Source organism: Cucurbita pepo, chromosome 8, assembly GCF_057944985.1.
Source record: "Cucurbita pepo subsp. pepo isolate OVF chromosome 8, ASM5794498v1, whole genome shotgun sequence".
Lineage (NCBI taxonomy): Eukaryota > Viridiplantae > Streptophyta > Magnoliopsida > Cucurbitales > Cucurbitaceae > Cucurbita > Cucurbita pepo.
Window position 1 is genome coordinate 11,948,208 of NC_141805.1, and position 18,276 is coordinate 11,966,483.

Genomic DNA, 18,276 nt, shown 5'->3' on the forward strand with positions numbered 1-18,276 from the left:
TTCATCTCTCTTGTCTCCGACCTCGGCTTCTCAAATTTTTGGCTTGAATTCAGTTCAGAGATGAGGTAGATGGAATCAAATTTTTTACAATTCATGTCCAGTTTTTTTATCGTGATTCGGAATATGGATTCAACACTTGATAATCCCAACATTCTCTTGTGACGCAGTCAGGTTACCTAATTCTCGCTTCTTAAGAATGAAAACTATTCCCATAAACCAACACGAGTCATTCAAATATGATTTGTCCTCACTCAAATAACAGAAAAGAAAAAAAACTAGTCCAAGCAAAGCACAGTTAACCATAAAATTCCTACAATTAAGCCACGATAAATAAATGTGTACAGTGTTGGTATACATAGTAACTTTCAATTTTTTTAAGTCTTTCTTAGTCATCCTATCTTCAAAATCACTCTCATTTCACTTGTGGTCTTGATTCATTCATGTACTTCTTATTTACTCCTTATTTTAACCCTACGATCAATATTTTAACAAATTTGTTGCTCCCATAAAATTTTAAAATATTTATAAAAGAATAATGTAAGTTTTAAAAGAATAAGAATATTTCTAAAAGGAGGGGGTGAAATGGAAGGTCCATGGGGGAATAACAGTGATAAAAGGTAAAGCGATGTGATTAACTTTAGAAAAGAATATGAACCGAGTGAATAAAGAATTGTTCACGTTTTATGCGAAGGGGATGGTCACCATCAGAAGGGTAGGTATTTCCCACGACCACGACCACACCCACTGCCCATCTGCCGACATCTCCCATTTTTATTGGACAACGTTATCTCTCCCTCTCCTTTGTTTGGCTCCCGTCCTTGTCACATCCTCAATTTATACCTATTTTTATTACCTTTTTCTTTTCTTTTATTTTTTTCTCTTTTTGTGTTCAAGTTAAATTTTAAATTTTAAACTTTAAAAATAGTATTATTGAATGATAAAAGTCCCACCACATCTGCTAATTGAAGGAATGATCATTAATTTATAATAAAAAAATATTCTCTCGGTTGACATGAGGTCTTTGGGGTAAACCAAAAAACAAAGTCACGAGAGCTTATTCTCAAAGTGAACAGTATCATACCAGGAGAGTCGTGTTCATCTAACATACTATCAGAATCATGTTCTAAACTTAGTCGTGCCAATAGATTGGTAAATCCTCAAATGTCGAACAAACCACTCGAAGAGAAAAGGAGTCAAGCCTCCTTGAAGGCATAGTAAAAAATGACTAAGACTCCAAAAGAAAAACGAGTCAAGCCTCGATTAAAGAGAGACGTACTTTGTTCGAGGGGAGGTGTTGGATGATGAAAGTCCCATCACATCGGCTAATTTAGGGAATGATCATAAGTTTATAATCAACGATACTCTCTCCATTGGCATGAGGCCAAAGTAAAAATATGAGAGTTTATGCTTCGGTGGACAATATCATATCACTGTGGACAGTCGTGTTTATTAAAAATTTTAAATGTTTTTAATAAGTTTTTTATGCTTAAAAAAAATCTCATACAAAATTAAAATTTAAAAATTTATTAGATATTTTTAAACTTTTTAAATTTTATTATATTTTTTATATAAATTTTCTTGATTTTTTTTTTAAATTTATTTAAACATATAATATAAACATATATTTAACAAATCATTTAATTTTAAAATTTCAATATTTTTAAAGATTTATTTGATATAAAATTAAATATTTTACACACAAAATTAAAAATTTGAAAATAAATTAAATATTTTAAAAAATTATTAAAGACGAAGTAATATCTGGGAAGTAAAGTGGCTTGGGAATCCGCAAAAGAAAATGACAAGGCGGCCACTTATGAATTTTTTACCCTGCATTTAATATTTTAATTAATTCTTAATTTAATCTTTGATAATTTATTTAAATTAATTTTTGTAACCAAGTTATTATATAAAGAAATTGTGCGTATACTCATGTTGTTCTACTTGACGACCAAAATTAGACCCACTAATGATGAAATTAATTTATTTTTGGTGACATCTCCGCTCATATTAAAATATATTAATAAAATAATAATTTAGGGTTAAATTATAAATTTAGTTAGTAAGTATTTTTTGATGCCAAAATTTTTAAAAAGTATTTAAAATTTAAAAAATTTCAATAATCTATTAAATATAAATTTTAATTATATTTCTAATGACAGTTGTAAATTTAAAAGTTTATAAATAAAATAAACAATTTAAACTCATTGGTGGTAGATATTGACTGCTTTTACCCGTTACATATCGTCATCCCTCTCCAACCAATGTGTAATTTTACAATCCACATCTTTGGAGGTACAACGTCCTCGTTGGCACAACGCCCGATGTTTGGCTCTGATACCATTTGTAACAGCTCATGCTCATTTCTAGTAAATATTGTCCGTTTTAGCGTATCATCAATCTCACACTCTTATGTGGATTTATTAATTATTTATTTTTTAAATTTTAATTTATTTATGGTGTTTTATATTTTAATTGGAAAAAAAGGTGTTCATTGAAGTTAGAGAAAGAACACGCGTATGAAAGGCAAAGCCATCAATCCCTTCGGTCTTTTCACTTTTGGGGTCAGAAGGCATTGTTTTTTTTTACATATTTGATGGAAGTGGTGGATCGCTCCTTCCATTTTTATATCTTATATTTCTATCATTATTTTTCGTCCTTTTCTCTTCATTTTATATATATATATATATATATATATATATGTGTAATGACTCAGATCCACCGCTAGCAGATATGATTCTCTTTAGGCTTTCCCTTTCGAGCTTCTCTTCAAGACTTTAAAATGCGTCTGCTAGGAGAAAGTTTCCACACTCTTATAAATGGTGGTTTGTTCTCCTCTCCAACCAAGGTGGACATCACAATCCACCCTCCTTTGGGGCCTAGCGTCCTCGCTGATACTCTTTCTTTCCTCCAATCGATGTGAGACCGCCCCCAAATCCACCCCTTTTGGGGCCAGCATCCTTACTGGCACACCGTCTCATGTCTACCCCTTCGGGGAACAGCGAGAAGGCTGACACATCGTCCGGTGTTTGGCTCTGATACCATTTGTAACGGCCCAGATCCACCGCTAGCAGATATTGTTTCGGGCTTCCCCTCAAAGTCTTAAAACGCATATGCTGAGAGAAGATTTTCACACCCTTATAAATTGTGGTTTGTTCTCCTCCCGAACCAATATAGGACATCACGGATAATGAGATGGTTAAGGGCAACGGGGGCGGCTGGAAGGCTTAGAATTTGGGATTTTAAGTCGTAATGAGATGGGGTGGGGGCAACTCCAAATGGCGACTGAGGCGAATGAGGAGACAGTTTGATGAAATGGCAACTCCAACCATCAACTGCTGGGCCCCACGCCATCAACAATTGTCCATCAAGTTCTTCACTACCACGCTCCTATGACTCTATGACCTACCCCTATATATCTATATATATATATATATATTACTCTCTATTTAATAATTATATTAATGTTGGATTAACTTCTTATTTTATTAATTACTAACGTTATCATGCATGAATAATTTAATGCTATTTCTCGAATAATTAGCGATTCAATTATATATATATATACATCAACCACTAACTACTTTGATTATTATTTTTTCATTTTAAAGCTTTATATATCAAATTAATTGCTGATCTCACCCTTTAACCGCGTGACATTGAATTGTATAATTTTTTTTTGTCCCATCCATTTAAAGAAATGTAACTATTTAGATTTGTACAATAAATTTTTTTTTTAACGGAGGTAAAAGTTACGTTGGGTCGAGTTGGAATATTTTTTAACTTAAACCTGAAGGTAAATTTTATACACGTGACTTTCAAATTAGGAGTGTTTAAGAATTATGTAGCGTTTAGTTGGAACATTTTTTAACCCAATTCAAATGTCCTTATCATAAATTAACTTAATTTTTTTTAACCCTGCTATTAAATAATAAATTCAAGAGCCCATTCTAATTATTTAGATGGTTAATAAAAAATGTTAAAATGTAAAAAAAAAAAAAAAAAAAGACTTACAAAGGTAACTATTTAGATTTTCGCCATAAATTTTATTTTAACCGAGGCAAAAATTACGTTGGGAAGTTGGAATATTTTTTAGCTTAAACTTGAAGGTAAATTTTATACATGTGACTTTCAAAATTAGGAGTGTTTAAGAATTATATAGCGTTCGAGTTGGAACATTTTTTTAACCCAACCTAAATGTTCTTATTATAAATTAACCTAATTTTTTTTTAACTCCGCTATTAAACGTCAATTATAATTATTTAGATAGTTAATAAAAAATGTTAAAATTAAGACTTACAGATATACCTGAGTTTTTACCCTGGGTTAATTTTTTAATTAATTAAACTAAAGTAACTAATTGTTACTGTTTTTTTTTTTAATTAGAATTAGAATTAATTAAAAAATTATACATCATAATAAATCTATCCAAAAATTTAAAATTAAAAAAAAAATATATATTTAATATGATAATGTGAATAGAAAGCGAATCATAGCATGGGTTTGTCTGAATCCGATACGATTAATTCCACCAAAAGCAATTGCAACGAGAACGTCAAAACCACTCATGCGAGTTACATCTCTACCCTCCACGTGTGCAATCCTTATTGGATAATAAATGTTTTTAATTTTAATTTATTTTTTGGGTTTTGAATTTTCATTTCAAAATTATCCAAAGTCCTCGTCGGAACAGAACTTGGAATTATCTCGCAGCAGAGTGCTTCTTTCTCCTCAGTGGGTAGAGAGAGAGAGAGAGAGAGAGAGAGAGAGTGAGTGCCGTTTCTAGTGAGAGAAACGTAGAGCTTTACTGTATTTGTTTTCCTTCCCTCTTATGGCTGAAGATTCTTGTTCAACTATGGCAATAAGAATCAAGCTCCAGGCTCCAAGTTAGATAACGACCCCATGGATTTTTGCGGACGAAAAGTTTCCTCGGAATTTTTGGCGTCAACTGTAAGTTATTTTGTTTGATTATTTTGCTAGGGTTAGGCGGATGAGAAGGCTTTGAAATCAAGCAAAGCTATGCGCAGAGTTACAAACTGGTGATTCGCCGGATGTTTTACAAGGATTAAATACTGTCCGATAGATTGAAAATTTTCTTTCACCTGTATAAGCTTTTTCTGCTCTGAATGGTTCATATATGTAACTGAGTATGAATGGTTGCAACAGCTGAGATTTAGTTTGGTGATTTTAAGACGTTCTTCTGATTGGAAACCGAGACATGTGAATGAGTGATAACCACAGACTCGTCGGATTGAAGTAAGTAAGCGTTTAAGTATGAGAAATTCGGGAATTATTTGAGGTTGCAGTATGAGTTATAACGAGAAGAATCGAGGTAGAGATGGTAGGGAAACCGAGCAGCAGCCAGTTAAGAGGAACTCTGTTGACGCAGAACGGAAATCGGTCAGCCGAAATGGATCCATTACGGCTCAACAGTTGACGATTGATGAGAATCTTCTTGTCGACCCGAAATTACTATTCATTGGATCCAAGATTGGCGAGGGTGCTCATGGGAAGGTTTATGAAGGCAGGTCAGTGTGTAAACATTGTTGTTTTTTACAGCCTTTGATTGAAGAACCTGATAATTTAGCAATTTGCATTTGTAGGTAATTTGTTGTCATAATGAGTCTAATTTCATATGTATCGAACTGGCGAATCCGATATGCTTTTACTTAACTCCGTCCCGCACATAAATCGCTTACAATTTGCACTTAGGAATGGTTTTGACTGTCCTGATTCTCGAGTCACCGTGGCTCTAACCTACGTGTAAAGATGGTTTGTGCTCGACAATTACTGAACAAATTACGTAAACAGATTATTATTGCCATGTAACTAAGCCTGTTTTGATCTTAATTAGTTCATGCTTCGAATTCTTGCACGACGTTTTCCACTGGTTCGATGTTTTCCCAATTTTTGCAGGTATCGGAACAAAATCGTTGCCATTAAAGTTCTTCATCGAGGGAGTACTCCAGAAGAAAGAGCTGCACTTGAGAATCGTTTTGCTCGTGAAGTTAATATGATGTCCCGGGTAAAACATGACAATCTTGTCAAGGTGAGGAAACCAAATGTGATGTTTTCATCAGTGGTTCAATACTTCTTGTTGTATACACATTCAATGTTTTATATTTTACCAAATATAGCAAGATATTTGCTTTGCAGTTTATTGGAGCTTGTAAAGAACCACTAATGGTGATAGTTACAGAGCTATTACCAGGAATGTCACTGAGGAAGTATCTGATGAATAATCGTAAGCAACGGCTGGATCCTCGGTTGGCTATTAACTTTGCTTTGGATGTTGCTCGTGCTATGGATTGTCTCCATGCCAATGGGATTATACATAGAGATCTGAAACCCGGTATGCTCGGTCGAGTGTCCTTTCTATTATAAGCTAGAGAACATGTAGTATAGCAATTTGTGATGAACTTGAAATTCATGAAGGTTCTCTTGTCGATTTTGCCTAACTACGCTCCTCGTCTGTACTTTTTCACGTGTTCGTATGAATTCTGTGGCTGTTTTACTGTGGTCTGAGCATGTAACCAGTAATAATATACAAAGCTTTTCAATTTAGAACAAATAGGCATATATATCGGTTCTCTTAACATGTCATATTACTTACATGAATAAATGACTTGCGATGTAGACAATTTGTTGCTTACGGAAAACCAAAGGTCTGTGAAGCTTGCAGACTTTGGCCTTGCTAGAGAAGAATCTGTGACTGAGATGATGACTGCAGAAACAGGGACTTACCGCTGGATGGCTCCTGAGGTGTTTTTCTTTGAACTCTTTGTTAATGAAATCAAGTGCATTACCCATAATATTGCTATAAGAAAGATCAAAGTTTTAGGTCTAATTTTTGGCATTTCATTGTTACTGTTATGTTGTAAGAATTTTATGCATCTTTAAATGAACACGACTCTCCCGCTTCTCCAGATCCATAATCTCGATGTCAAATGGTTTGTCGATCTGTTTTTGGAGGATTACTTTCTTGTTGATTGGTTTGTGAATCCTGCACAGTTTCTTTCTAAGATGAAGTTTTATTGGCTATCTTGTCTGTCCCTGTAGTTGTATAGCACTGTGACCTTGCGCCAGGGAGAGAAGAAGCATTACAACAACAAGGTCGATGTATACAGCTTTGGAATTGTCTTATGGGAACTATTGACAAACCGAATGCCATTCGAAGGAATGTCCAATTTGCAAGCTGCATATGCTGCTGCTTTCAAGGTACTAGAAGTTGCAATTTTTTCCATTCTGTTCATCTTTATCACAGATTTGTTCTGATTCAATGATTGCATGCTATAAAACTGTTGAGGATTGTTGGGAAAGGGGTCCCACGTTGGCTAATTAAGGGGTTGATCATGAGTTTATAAGTAAGGAATACTAGCCTTTTGGGGAAACCAAAAGCAAAGCCACGAGAGCTTATGCTCAAAGTGGACAAAATCATACCATTGTAGAGAGTCGTGATTCCTAACATAGTATTAGAGCCATGCCCTTAACTTAGCCATGTCAATAGAATTCTCAAATGTTGAACAAAGAAGTTGTGAACCTCGAAGGTGTAGTCAAAAGTGACTCAAGTGTCGAACGGAGAATGTATTTTGTTCAAGGGCTTCAGACAAAAAGTCGAGCCTCGATTAAGGGGAGGCTGTTCGAGGGCTCCATATGCCTCGGGGGAGGCTCTATGATGTACGTTGTTCGAGGGTAGGATTGTTGGGAAAGAAGTCCCACATCGGCTAATTAAAGGGTTGATCGTGGGTTTATAAGTGGGAATATATTTCTATTGGTACGAGGTCTTTTGGAGAAACTAAAAGCAAAGTCACGAGAGTTTTTGCTCAAACTGGACAATATTATTCTACTATTGTGGAGAGTTGTGATTCCTAACAAAAACGTCTGTTCTTTTTGACCATTTTCTTCTGTCATATTATACGTTTGTTTTCCGAAATATCTAACCTAACCATTTGAGGCTATGGTCTGGAAATGCAGCAAGAGAGGCCTAGTATTCCAGGCGACATACCTCCTGATCTAGCATTTATAGTACAGTCGTGTTGGGTTGAAGATCCCAACATGAGGCCCAGCTTCAGCCAGATCATCCGGATGCTTAATGAATATCTATTTACACTCCCACCTCCTTTGCTATCTTCACAAGCATCTTATACAACCGAGACAGCAACGACTAGCGACGGTGCTGTATCCGAGTTCTCCGCTCGAGCAAGAGGAAAGTTTGGATTCCTTCGCCAACTGTTTGCTGCTACTAAAAAGGCTAAGGGCTCGCAATAAGGGGTATAATTTTTGAATAGCTTGTTCTCTTTTCCACATGGAGAAAAAGACATGCCTGTGGTAGTGTATCCATATGTATTTTGACTACCCGGATTCTAGGACTCAAAGACGTTGATGATGAATACAATGAAGGCTGTGGAAAAGAGAGGATGTCAATGGGGGAACCCATTCACCAAATAATTGTTTAACTGATTTGGGTTGTAAAGCCACATTGCTAATTTGCTAAATATTAAGGATATATCATACTCATGTGTAGAGTATCTCACTCGTAGTGGATAAAACGTCAATTATCATTCTAATGTTGATCGTTTAATCTCTCTTCAAAGACTTGAGGAATATTTAGAACTAGTTTTAAACTTTAGAGACGAAAGAGTGGTACGTTTCAAGCTTCTATGATCAAATAGAAACCTAATCCAATAAACTAGAATTGTAGCTCCCAGTCAAACCGTCTTTGTTGTTGCATGTATAGTTCGATAGAACAGAGATCTAGTAATGCATTCTAGGTAGAGATCAATAGTATTGGATGCATTGTTAGGTTGTGTCGAGTCAAATCAGTTTCGTTTTTTCGTTACAAAAAAGAGATTTCTTCCCCGTTTTCTAAAATGGAGACTTCTCCTTTATCATGATATTTTGTCATAAATCTAATCGATTATCTTTATACTACACTACCAAATCTTTTAAAAAAAATTTAAAATTATTTTAAGAATATTAAAAAAAGTTTTTTAAAAAATTCCTATAAACAGTTTAAAAATATTAATAAATTGTTGAAAGATTTTTTAAGATATTTTCTTACTTCTATTCAAAATTAAAATTATAAAGATTTTATTGAAATAAAACGGAGATATTTATATTAATTTAGCCTATATAAAATCTACCACTCATTTTCTGCCACGTAGCCACCCAAACTAAACCAAATAAGGATGATTTCCGACCCTAACCTCGTCCAGCTTCCATTCTCAAGTATTGTTTTTTTCTTTTTTCTTTTTCTAAATACAAAATCTTAAAAAGGAAAAAAGAAAAAAAAGACAAAAAAAGGTGTGAATAAAGTTAGATATTTTGGTTGGCAACTTGGCAGGCAGCGATATTTCCCTTATCCTTTACCTACATACACTAATATCTACATGTTTAGCACACCTCTGCTGTCTACTCAAAAGGTATGGACTCGTTGCCCAATCAGCAACTTCCACAATTCCCAAAATCCCATTTTTTTAATTCCCACAAAATCCCAATCTTAGATATTAATTAAAGCTCTGAACTGCCCACTGATTTTGGAACTCAATAAAAAAGATAAACCTCAAACCATCATTCCATCATTCCATCACCTCCTTCCTTTATCTTCACCTTCAAAAATTCCTCCCCAGCTGTGAACTTATGGACCCAAATTTGCCACGCCGGCTTCTGGCCACTGAGCCAGTGCCGGGGAACACCACGGCTAATTCCTCGTATTATGTCGGGGAGATGAACCTCGACGCTCACATGGTGGTGATTCTGGCGGCGCTCTTATTTGCACTAATTGGAGCTCTTGGTGTTAACTCTCTTGTACGCTGCGTTTTGAGCCTCGGCTTCCGGTTTCGTACGGAGAGGCCGGAGGAGACGGCGGCGCGTTTGGCGGCGATTGGGCTTAAGAAGCGAGAACTTAGTCAGATTCCGGTTGGGGTTTATGGAAGTGATTGTGCGAAAATTAAGGGTACGGATTGCGCGATTTGCCTTGGGGAGTTTGAAGTGGGCGACAAGGTTAGAATGTTGCCTATTTGTAACCATGGATTCCACGTCAGATGTATTGACACGTGGCTGTTATCTCACTCCTCTTGCCCCAACTGTCGCCATTCGTTGCTGCTGCCACCGGTTAAAGGGAAACGAGACGGCGCTACTGTTTCGCCGCCGCAGGGCTCTGCTTCAAGCCACGTCGTTGTGGTCGTAGAGGGTGGTGGCAATTAGCCAAGCCACGGACTGTTCTGATTTTTCCGTTAGTTTTTATTTTTTGGAAGAGCCTTTCTTTGTGGTCGGGATTTTGTGTACATACTCCATAGACAACAAAACATCGGAAGGATTTTTTTTTATTTTTAGGGTTAAGTTATTAAAAAATAAATATTCTTAATTTTGTAATTTGTTTAAAAAAATAATTATATTATTTTAAAAACTTATCTAAAATTTAATTTAGTGACGTTTCTGTCACTATTATATCATTTCTCGTTAATTTTTCATCCAATATTCTAAAATTTATATTTAATATTATTTGGGAATATTTTTATTTAGAAAAAAAAAAAGAGACATCAATCATTTTTAGACCCAAAAAAAGGTTTAATATTAGCTTCCAAAATTTTTATTTTTTAATTAAACGTTTGAGTTTATTATTTAATAAAAATTAAGGTACTATGGGCCAAAAGGGCCCATTTAGATTGGGCCCACAATGAAGCTTTAAAGAATTATGATGAGGCGGTGGAGCCCATTAAGATTTTATGGGCCGGCCCAAACAATGAGTTGAAAGTATCACAATGACCGGTTCCATTCATTCTGATTAATTTATCGTGCTTCGCTTTCTTCAGTCGTGGAAGTGGCAGTGGCAGTGGCTGTGTCGTTGCAATGGCGTTAGGTCACCGGCGGTCATGGAAAATCACGGTACATGCGAAGGTGAACGACCTTTATATCAAGTTCAAGGCCACCGTGAAACGTCCGTCGGGAAAATTCCGAAGCCTTCTTAATCTGGATAAATTACTCGTCGGACTGGATTCCAAATCGGAGTCTCGGATCCTCGTTCAACAACATCGGACTTTGAAATCCAGAATAATCAGCTTCGTAAAGAAACATTTCCGGCGTCGCCGATCGAAAACCGGTGTTGGCTTCAAAATGCCGGATCCATACCTAGTCGATGAAACTGAATATCAATCTTGGCGTTTGGGCCGCGCGGTGCGTAAGTTTTTTATATAGCGATTTTGATTGGAATGAGGAGTTTCAATTTACGTATTGTCGATTGATTTGCAGGAATCAAGTTGCGCGGCTGTTTTTGGTGTCGGATTGGGTTATTTGCTTGCGGAATTTGGCGCCAGCGCCGCAGTGAAGAGAGTCGGTATCATTCCTAGCTTGAGTTCCTTCTTACTTGTGTGCGTTGTTTTATTTGTTTTATTGTTCCACAAATCCAAGTTTCTTTGGGCAATGCTAATGGCTGTGCTTTCTCTTTTACTGCTAGAAATTGACAGATTTCTGGAACTTATAGATTTAGAGCAATTTTGGTAACTTTTTTTTTTTTTTTTTCTTTCTTCCTCTTCTCAGATCTTCGTTTTTTTTTACAACTAAACATATAATTATAAATGTAAGTTTGGTAATTATTTGCTTTCTTCTTGTTTTCTATTTTTTGCTGTTCTTGTTGATTCTGTACCACCATAACTTTAAGCTACTTACAATCAAAGCATATGATGATGGATCAATGATCCAGCAGAGCTTATGGGTACATTTTGGTTATGAATGGAACTCGATGAAGTCCAATCTTGGACTTCATTAAGTGTTTGAGTGTTTTTGTTTACTCTCATGGTCCGGCGTTAAAGTGGTTTTGACGGTTATAGGGTCGAATGGTTGAAAGAGCTTCCCCTCAAGGTTTTAAAAGATATCTATTAGGGAAAGGTTTTTGGGCTGGGAATGATGAGTTCCCTTCTCCAACCGATGTAGGATCTCACAATCTACTCCCTCTTGGGGTCCTAGCGTCCTCCCTGGCACATCACCTGATGACTGGGTTTGATACCATTTGTGACCGTTTAAGCCTACCGCTAGCAAATATTGTCATTTTTTGGCTTTACCTTCCGAGCTACCCCTCAAGGTTTTAAAACGCGTCTATTAGGGAGAGATTTTCATACCGAGAATGTTTCACTCTCCTCTCCAACCGAGAAAGGAGAGGAAATCATAAGATCATAAAGACAATAGCAAGGAGGTGTGTGGTTGGCTTCATGTGCAAACGGTCGGAATGACGCTATAGACTTCCTCTTTACTGTCGAAGCCACTTTTGGGCTTTTAGTCCTGTGGGAGTAAACGAAAACACCCAACTTCTAATTGCATCTTGGACTCTGGAGTTTCATCTATAACCATCATATATTAAAATCTTCTACTATATCTTTTGATCCATCGGAACCCTTGAGGGCTCAACAAGGCCAGTTTGAGCCAACCCTTTGAGGGCTCGGTCAAGCCGATTCATGGCCGACCCTTTTGTGAGATAAGTAAAGTTATCGTCACTCCCTCCTCTCAATTTCGATTTAAACTAATCAAGTTACTTGTCGTTCAATATATCGTGAGTGACTATTCATCTTTTTATTGGAGAATCAGATTGAATAGGAAAATGAAAAGAATTAGTCACAATTTGTGGAAAATCATAGTTACACTCGACTTAATTGGTGAAATTTGTATATATTTGGACTTTCAACTTTTAAAATTATAAATTTAGTCGGGAAAAGTTCTACTTTTAATAAATAAAAAAATTAATGAAGCTACTAAATTTAAAATTTTAAAATTTATGGAAAATTTACTAGACACAAAATAAAAATTTTAAGAATTTATTAGACATTATTAAATTTAAAAACTAAATAGACATTGATATTTTTTCCTTAGTCGTTTTCGGTAGGAAGCACTCGAACATCTTTATATCGTCTTTCTCATAGAAGTCATCGAGTTGACCGAGAAGTCTTCCTTAAAATCATTACTAGAAAGTGGTATACTTTTTGAGGCATTTAAGGTTTTAAATGACTTAATGTCATCTGAAATTGGTTTGGTTTTCAAATCTGGTTGGGAATGCCAAACGTGAAAGGGCTCATGTTTGGATTGAAGCCTGAAGCTGAAGTAGTAATAAACTAAGAACTGTTGAAAATTATTTATTAATATTATTGTTGCGTGTGTTGCGAGGAAAACAAATATTAAAATAAATTCAAATGACAAAAAAAAAAAAAAAAAAAAAAGTGGTGGTGGGGCCCACTTGGGCGCGTGAGACTCCCCTTCCTCTACTCTTCCTCTTCCATTTGTTTTTATTTTTAATTTCATTTTAAATTTATTAAATCAGAAATACGTCAAGTGGGTCCCACCATCCGTTTCAACGTGGCCGTTCCTTACCTTCTCCCCACTCGCTCATCCAGCGGTCCAGATTCGTAGTCAAACACCTATCTCCATAGGTCTTCTTGAAAACTTTTATTATTATTAATTTTCTATAAATAATTATAATTATTGTTATTATAATAATTAGTTTTTTTTTTAAAAATAAAATAAAATAAAATAATATTTATATCAACGATTTTCCAACTTTGACTGGGCTGTCACTTCAATCGAGGCGTACTTCATTGAAATGGCAGACTTTTTATTTATATATCGAAATTCACCAATTCACCCTCCTTTTTTAGAAAGAAGAAACTGAAAAGGAAGGGTAGTATTGTAAAACAACATGAAAAAACAAAATTTGGTTTTTAATATTTAAAAAAAAATAAAAATAAATCGGGGTTCGGTAGGTTTGACTACTGCTCATTGGGGTTCCCATCTCTCTATCTCTGTTTCATAGAAACTATTCCTTCCTATCGTCTTTTTCTGGGTTTTTTCCATTTCAAAGATCTATCAGTTTCACTTCTTCCCTTTCACCCTTTCTTTTCGTCCTCTTCTTCACTTCCGATTGCATGACTCGATCATTTCCAGGTTTGTATTCTGCCTTGAGTTCTTGATTTATGATCTGTTTGGTAGGGTTTTAATTCTCGCTGTTTCCTTCTGTTTTGATTTTCTTGATCACTGTTCTTAGTAATCTGAGCTTTGTTCCTTGAATTCTTGTTCGAGTTTATGAATTGTTTATAGATTTGCTTATGGATTGTGGTTTATACTGTATACTTGAAAGTGAAATAGGAGAGGGGAGACAATTTTCTGGATTTTTTCTTAGATGCCCTTTTGAAAAGGGGGTTGAATGATTATGTTTTGGATGGATTGGATTGGTGTTTGATTTCGTATGTTCTTGTAAGATCCCACGTCGAAGAAGGGAACGAAGTATTCTTTTACTTGTAGGGGTGTGGAAACTTCTCTTTAGTAGACGTGTTTTAAAATCGTGAGAGAAAGTTGGAAGTGAAAGCTCAAATATGACAATATGTCTGGTAGTGGTGTGCTTGGGCAGTTACAAATGGTATCAGGGCCAGTCACTGGGCGGTGTCCGGAGGTGGATTGTGAGATCTCACATCTGTTGGAGAGGGGAACGAAGCATTCTTTATATGGGTGTGGAAACCTCTCTCTCTAGTAGACGCGTTTTAAAATCTTGAGGGGAAATTCGGAAGTGAAAGCTCAAAGAGGATAATATTGGCTAGTAGTGGGTTACAAATGATATTAGAGCTAGTCATTGGGTTGTGTGCCAACAAGGACACTGATCTCTCAAGGGGGTGGATTGTGAGATCCCACATCGGTTGGACAGAGGAACAAAACATTCCCTATAAAGGTGTGGAAACTTCTCCGTAGTAGACGTGTTTTAAAACCTTAACGGGAAATTCCAAAGAGGACAATATCTGCTAGCGGTGGGCTTTGGCAATTACAAATGGTATTAGAGCCAATCATCAAGCGGTGTGTCAGTAAGGACGCTGGCCCCCAAGAGGGGTGGATTGTGAGAACCCACATCGGTTGGAAAGGGGAACGAAGCATTCCTTATAAGGGTGTGGAAACCTCAACCTAGTAGATGCATTTTAGAACCGTGAGGGAAAATCCAGAAGGGAAAGTCCAAAGAGGACAATATCTGCTAGTGGTCAGCTTGAGCTATTACACCTTCCTCGATCATTGTAATAGATCGGTAGATCATTTCATACAAGAAGCGCTCAATGTGTATGTGTTTGTTTGTTATGTGCATTGAAGTTTAGCCAATTTGAGATATTTGGTGTATGAATTCCTTGTGCAGATTAATCCAAGAAGCCTACCATTTGTATATAGGCTTTGAAAAAAGATGCCCTGTTTCGCTGTTTGGAAGACCAAAAAGAAAAAGGTCGATCAGCCTGCGTATGTTAAACCCCTTAATCCTAAGGAGGAGCACTTGCCCACTATGCTCCCTGAGCCCCAGCTTGAAACAAGATCCTTGCAGTCCGCACCACCAAGCTTTAGAACCAGAGTCAAGCCTGTTCAATCAGCTAATAAAATATCCAGCAATAGAGCCAGGGCATTGTCTGCTCCCTCGTCTCTCGACGATGCCCAACAGGACGCTCTTGCAGCGACGGATTACGATGCACACGAGGAGTCGAAGCTTAATGCTGGATTGAATAAGGAGCAAAAATCCTCAGGTCCACAACCGCTGCCCCTTCCTTCACCTCAGGCTACTGCTTCTTTGAAAATTTCAGGAAGCTTTAAATCGGTCACGTCTAGTGGGCCGTTATATTCATCGGGACCCTTGCCATTGCCTCCTACGGGATCACTTCGGAACTTTTCGTTCGAAGAAGTATCGGCTGCTTGCCATAATTTTTCTTCTGATCGTTGCGTGTCCGAAGGTCTCTCGTCGTTTATATATAAGGCTTCTTTTGGAGATGATTCTTCTAGCTTAAGGAAGTTTGAGGCTAATGTTACTCGTCTTTATTCATCAAATCAGGTACTACAGCTACTTTATTTGGATGAACTGGATATTATCTGTTAGGTTGCACTTCACATTAGGTGGTTTATAAATTATTTGCCTAAAAGATTGTTCAAAGTGGTTGTGAGGTTATCATTTTTTCTGGAAATTTGTTCTTTTTCTGGTTGATTTCTATTTTGTCTGCTCTACTCGGTACTCCAGATACAATGTAACATCCCAAGTCCACCGCTAGTAGATATTGTCCTTTTTAGGCTTTCCCTTTCGGGCTTCCCCTCAAGGTTTTTAAAACACGTCTGCTAGGGAGAGGTTTCCACACTCTTATAAAGAATGTTTCATTTCCCTCTCCAACTGATGTGGGATCTCACAATCCCACCCCCCTTCGAGGTCTAGGGTCTTTGCTGATTGTGAGATCCCACATCGATTGGAGAGAGGAACGAGTGTCAGCGAGGACGGTGGGCACTGAAGGTGGGTGGATTGTGAGATTCCACGGGAGACGAGTGCTATCGAGGATGCTAGACCTCGAAGAGATGTGGATTTTGAGATCTCACATTGGTTGGAGAGGGGAACGAAACATTCTTTATAAGAGTGTAGAAACCTCTCCCTAGCAGACGCTTTTTAAAAATCTTGAGGGGAAGCCCAAAAAGGAAAGCTCATAAAGGACAATATTTGACCTCCGGAAGCATTTGAAACTGGTTTCGAGTTGAAGCCTGAACTAACTATGAGGTGATGACTATGCTTAACCAGGGATTGAGGGAATTTGTGAATGAAGTGAACACACTGGCCTCTTTACAACATCCTAACCTTTGTAAACTACTCGGCTTCCATGCACGCGACGGCTCCGAACAGAGGCTGTTGGTGTATGAAAGGCTGTTTCATGGAAGCTTGGATAGGCTTCTATACTTGAGATCTGACGGACCCCTCATCGACTGGAATTCGAGAATGAAAATTGCGCTATGTGCTGCCCAAGGTCTGACTTTCTTGCACGAAGAAGGTCCTTTCCAGGTAACGGAACTTGCGGTCGTATTAATACACTTGACATGAGATTTGGTTCACTTGGCCAATGTCTTAGGATGGGATTTTGTATCTGCAGGCAATGTACAATGAGTTTTCGACTGCCAACATACAGATCGACAAGGACTTCAGTGCAAAACTTTCTGGATATGGATGCGTCGGACATATTCCCAAGTCGGAGATATCGAACAACTCGGTGGTTAGTAAACTGATTGCCTGCCTCCTTGCTTTCTTCTAATCGAACAACGAGCACGATTGACTCGGGTGATATATGCAGGTGGGTGCAAGTTTATCAATGGAAACCTTGGAGAGAGGGTTACTTACTCCTAAGAGCAATGTTTGGAGTTTTGGAATTGTTCTTCTGGAACTACTTACTGGCAGGAGGAATCTCGATAACCGTCATCCGAAGGAAGAGCGAAACTTAGTTAAATGGAGCGGGCCTTTCCTCAACGATGATTGTCGACTGTCTCTGATCATGGATCCTCAGCTAAAAGGGCGCTTCCCGTCTAAAGCGTCTAGGATTGTGGCTGACATTGCTCAAAGATGTCTTCAGAAAGATCCATCTGAGAGACCGACGATGAGAACGATTGTTGAACGCCTTAGCAGCATACAAGACGTGAAGTACTCGTGTCGGTTTCCTTTGCAAGAACCTGCAGCATTTGCTGGAAAACAGATTTCAAGGTCTCCAAGCCTTAATGGTATCATCACCCCAGCGCCTCGATTAAGTTTCTCCCCTTCGCCACCTTCGGGTGCTCGGCTGTCTGTATCTCCGTCTAGAAGAACCTTGCCGTTAACTCTTCCCCCACGTGCCTGTTCTTCACATTCACTTGAGGAGCTTGATAGACAGGGAAGCCAAAAATCGTCGTCATCGACCTTTCGGCGAACTGGGGTTGAAGGATTTTGATTGTGTATGTAAATTGTTTTCTTTTATTTTCCTTTCATATATATATATATATATATATATATACACTTATTTTTCAACTTTTTTGATCATTCAAAAGAATACAGAAGAGATAAATGCAACCCGTGGTGTTGTAAAAGGAAAGGTTTTGGTTTTGTAGATATAATTGAGTTATGGTTGGGATTGGGGTCAGCATCTTCTGATGCAAAGACCCATTTTACACATTTGTTTTGCATCTTCCCATCTCCTCCTTTGGCTCCCTCTTATATCTTATCTTTCTCTTATGATCCATGAAAGTAGGTGTGCTTGAGATATTGTAGCCAAGCCAATTCGAGATCAAACCCTCTCCATAGTAAACAGGATGGTTGACGACGATATATAATAGACTAAAGTGGACAATATTTATTAGTGATGGACGTAAAAAATCAAGGATGACGACGATACATAATGGTTGATGATGATATATACAAAAATTGAACATATTTACTAGCGATAGACATGAAGAGGCCAATGACAATATATAATAGAAAAAGTGAACCGTATTTACTAG

At 37.2% G+C, this 18,276-nt stretch overlaps 3 protein-coding genes and 1 pseudogene across 5 annotated transcripts; all 4 read left to right on the forward strand.

The window, feature by feature from the left end:
- Positions 1-4,690: 4,690 nt before the first annotated feature.
- Positions 4,691-8,517, forward strand: LOC111801225 (serine/threonine-protein kinase STY13). The gene is made up of 6 exons (XM_023685254.2): positions 4,691-5,528; positions 5,917-6,049; positions 6,157-6,352; positions 6,638-6,762; positions 7,060-7,218; positions 7,975-8,517. Exons 1-6 carry the CDS (start codon positions 5,308-5,310, stop codon positions 8,266-8,268), a joined length of 1,128 nt encoding a protein of 375 aa, XP_023541022.1. The 5' UTR covers positions 4,691-5,307; the 3' UTR covers positions 8,269-8,517.
- An 891-nt stretch (positions 8,518-9,408) lies between these two features.
- On the forward strand, positions 9,409-10,944 carry LOC111801008 (RING-H2 finger protein ATL74 pseudogene; annotated as a pseudogene). Its single transcript, XR_015422050.1, has 2 exons — positions 9,409-10,234; positions 10,815-10,944. The product of XR_015422050.1 is annotated as an RING-H2 finger protein ATL74 pseudogene (transcript).
- On the forward strand, positions 10,594-11,603 carry LOC111801019 (uncharacterized). Its single transcript, XM_023684975.2, has 2 exons — positions 10,594-11,175; positions 11,251-11,603. Exons 1-2 carry the CDS (start codon positions 10,852-10,854, stop codon positions 11,500-11,502), a joined length of 576 nt encoding a protein of 191 aa, XP_023540743.1. The 5' UTR covers positions 10,594-10,851; the 3' UTR covers positions 11,503-11,603.
- Positions 11,604-13,746: 2,143 nt separating this feature from the next.
- On the forward strand, positions 13,747-17,948 carry ATSIK (Protein kinase superfamily protein). 2 transcript variants are annotated; one of them, XM_023684973.2, is made up of 5 exons: positions 13,747-13,926; positions 15,155-15,832; positions 16,559-16,816; positions 16,905-17,024; positions 17,103-17,948. In XM_023684973.2, exons 2-5 carry the CDS (start codon positions 15,200-15,202, stop codon positions 17,727-17,729), a joined length of 1,638 nt encoding a protein of 545 aa, XP_023540741.1. In that variant the 5' UTR covers positions 13,747-13,926; positions 15,155-15,199; the 3' UTR covers positions 17,730-17,948. The 2 variants fall into 2 exon arrangements, with proteins under 2 accessions (XP_023540741.1, XP_023540742.1); XM_023684974.2 differs by having other exon boundaries at positions 15,187-15,832.
- Positions 17,949-18,276: the final 328 nt, after the last annotated feature.

What these genes read in the sequence shown, in the direction of transcription:
- LOC111801225 (XM_023685254.2), top strand. Translation starts at nt 5,308, where the DNA reads ATGAGTTATAACGAGAAGAATCGAGGTAGAGATGGTAGGGAAACCGAG. An exon ending in GGGAAGGTTTATGAAGGCAG is followed by an intron (nt 5,529 to 5,916) that starts GTCAGTGTGTAA and finishes CAATTTTTGCAG; the next exon opens with GTATCGGAACAAAATCGTTG. An exon ending in AACATGACAATCTTGTCAAG is followed by an intron (nt 6,050 to 6,156) that starts GTGAGGAAACCA and finishes TTTGCTTTGCAG; the next exon opens with TTTATTGGAGCTTGTAAAGA.
- LOC111801019 (XM_023684975.2), top strand. Translation starts at nt 10,852, where the DNA reads ATGGCGTTAGGTCACCGGCGGTCATGGAAAATCACGGTACATGCGAAG. An exon ending in CTTGGCGTTTGGGCCGCGCG is followed by an intron (nt 11,176 to 11,250) that starts GTGCGTAAGTTT and finishes ATTGATTTGCAG; the next exon opens with GAATCAAGTTGCGCGGCTGT.
- ATSIK (XM_023684973.2), top strand. Translation starts at nt 15,200, where the DNA reads ATGCCCTGTTTCGCTGTTTGGAAGACCAAAAAGAAAAAGGTCGATCAG. An exon ending in ACGAAGAAGGTCCTTTCCAG is followed by an intron (nt 16,817 to 16,904) that starts GTAACGGAACTT and finishes TTGTATCTGCAG; the next exon opens with GCAATGTACAATGAGTTTTC. An exon ending in AGATATCGAACAACTCGGTG is followed by an intron (nt 17,025 to 17,102) that starts GTTAGTAAACTG and finishes TGATATATGCAG; the next exon opens with GTGGGTGCAAGTTTATCAAT.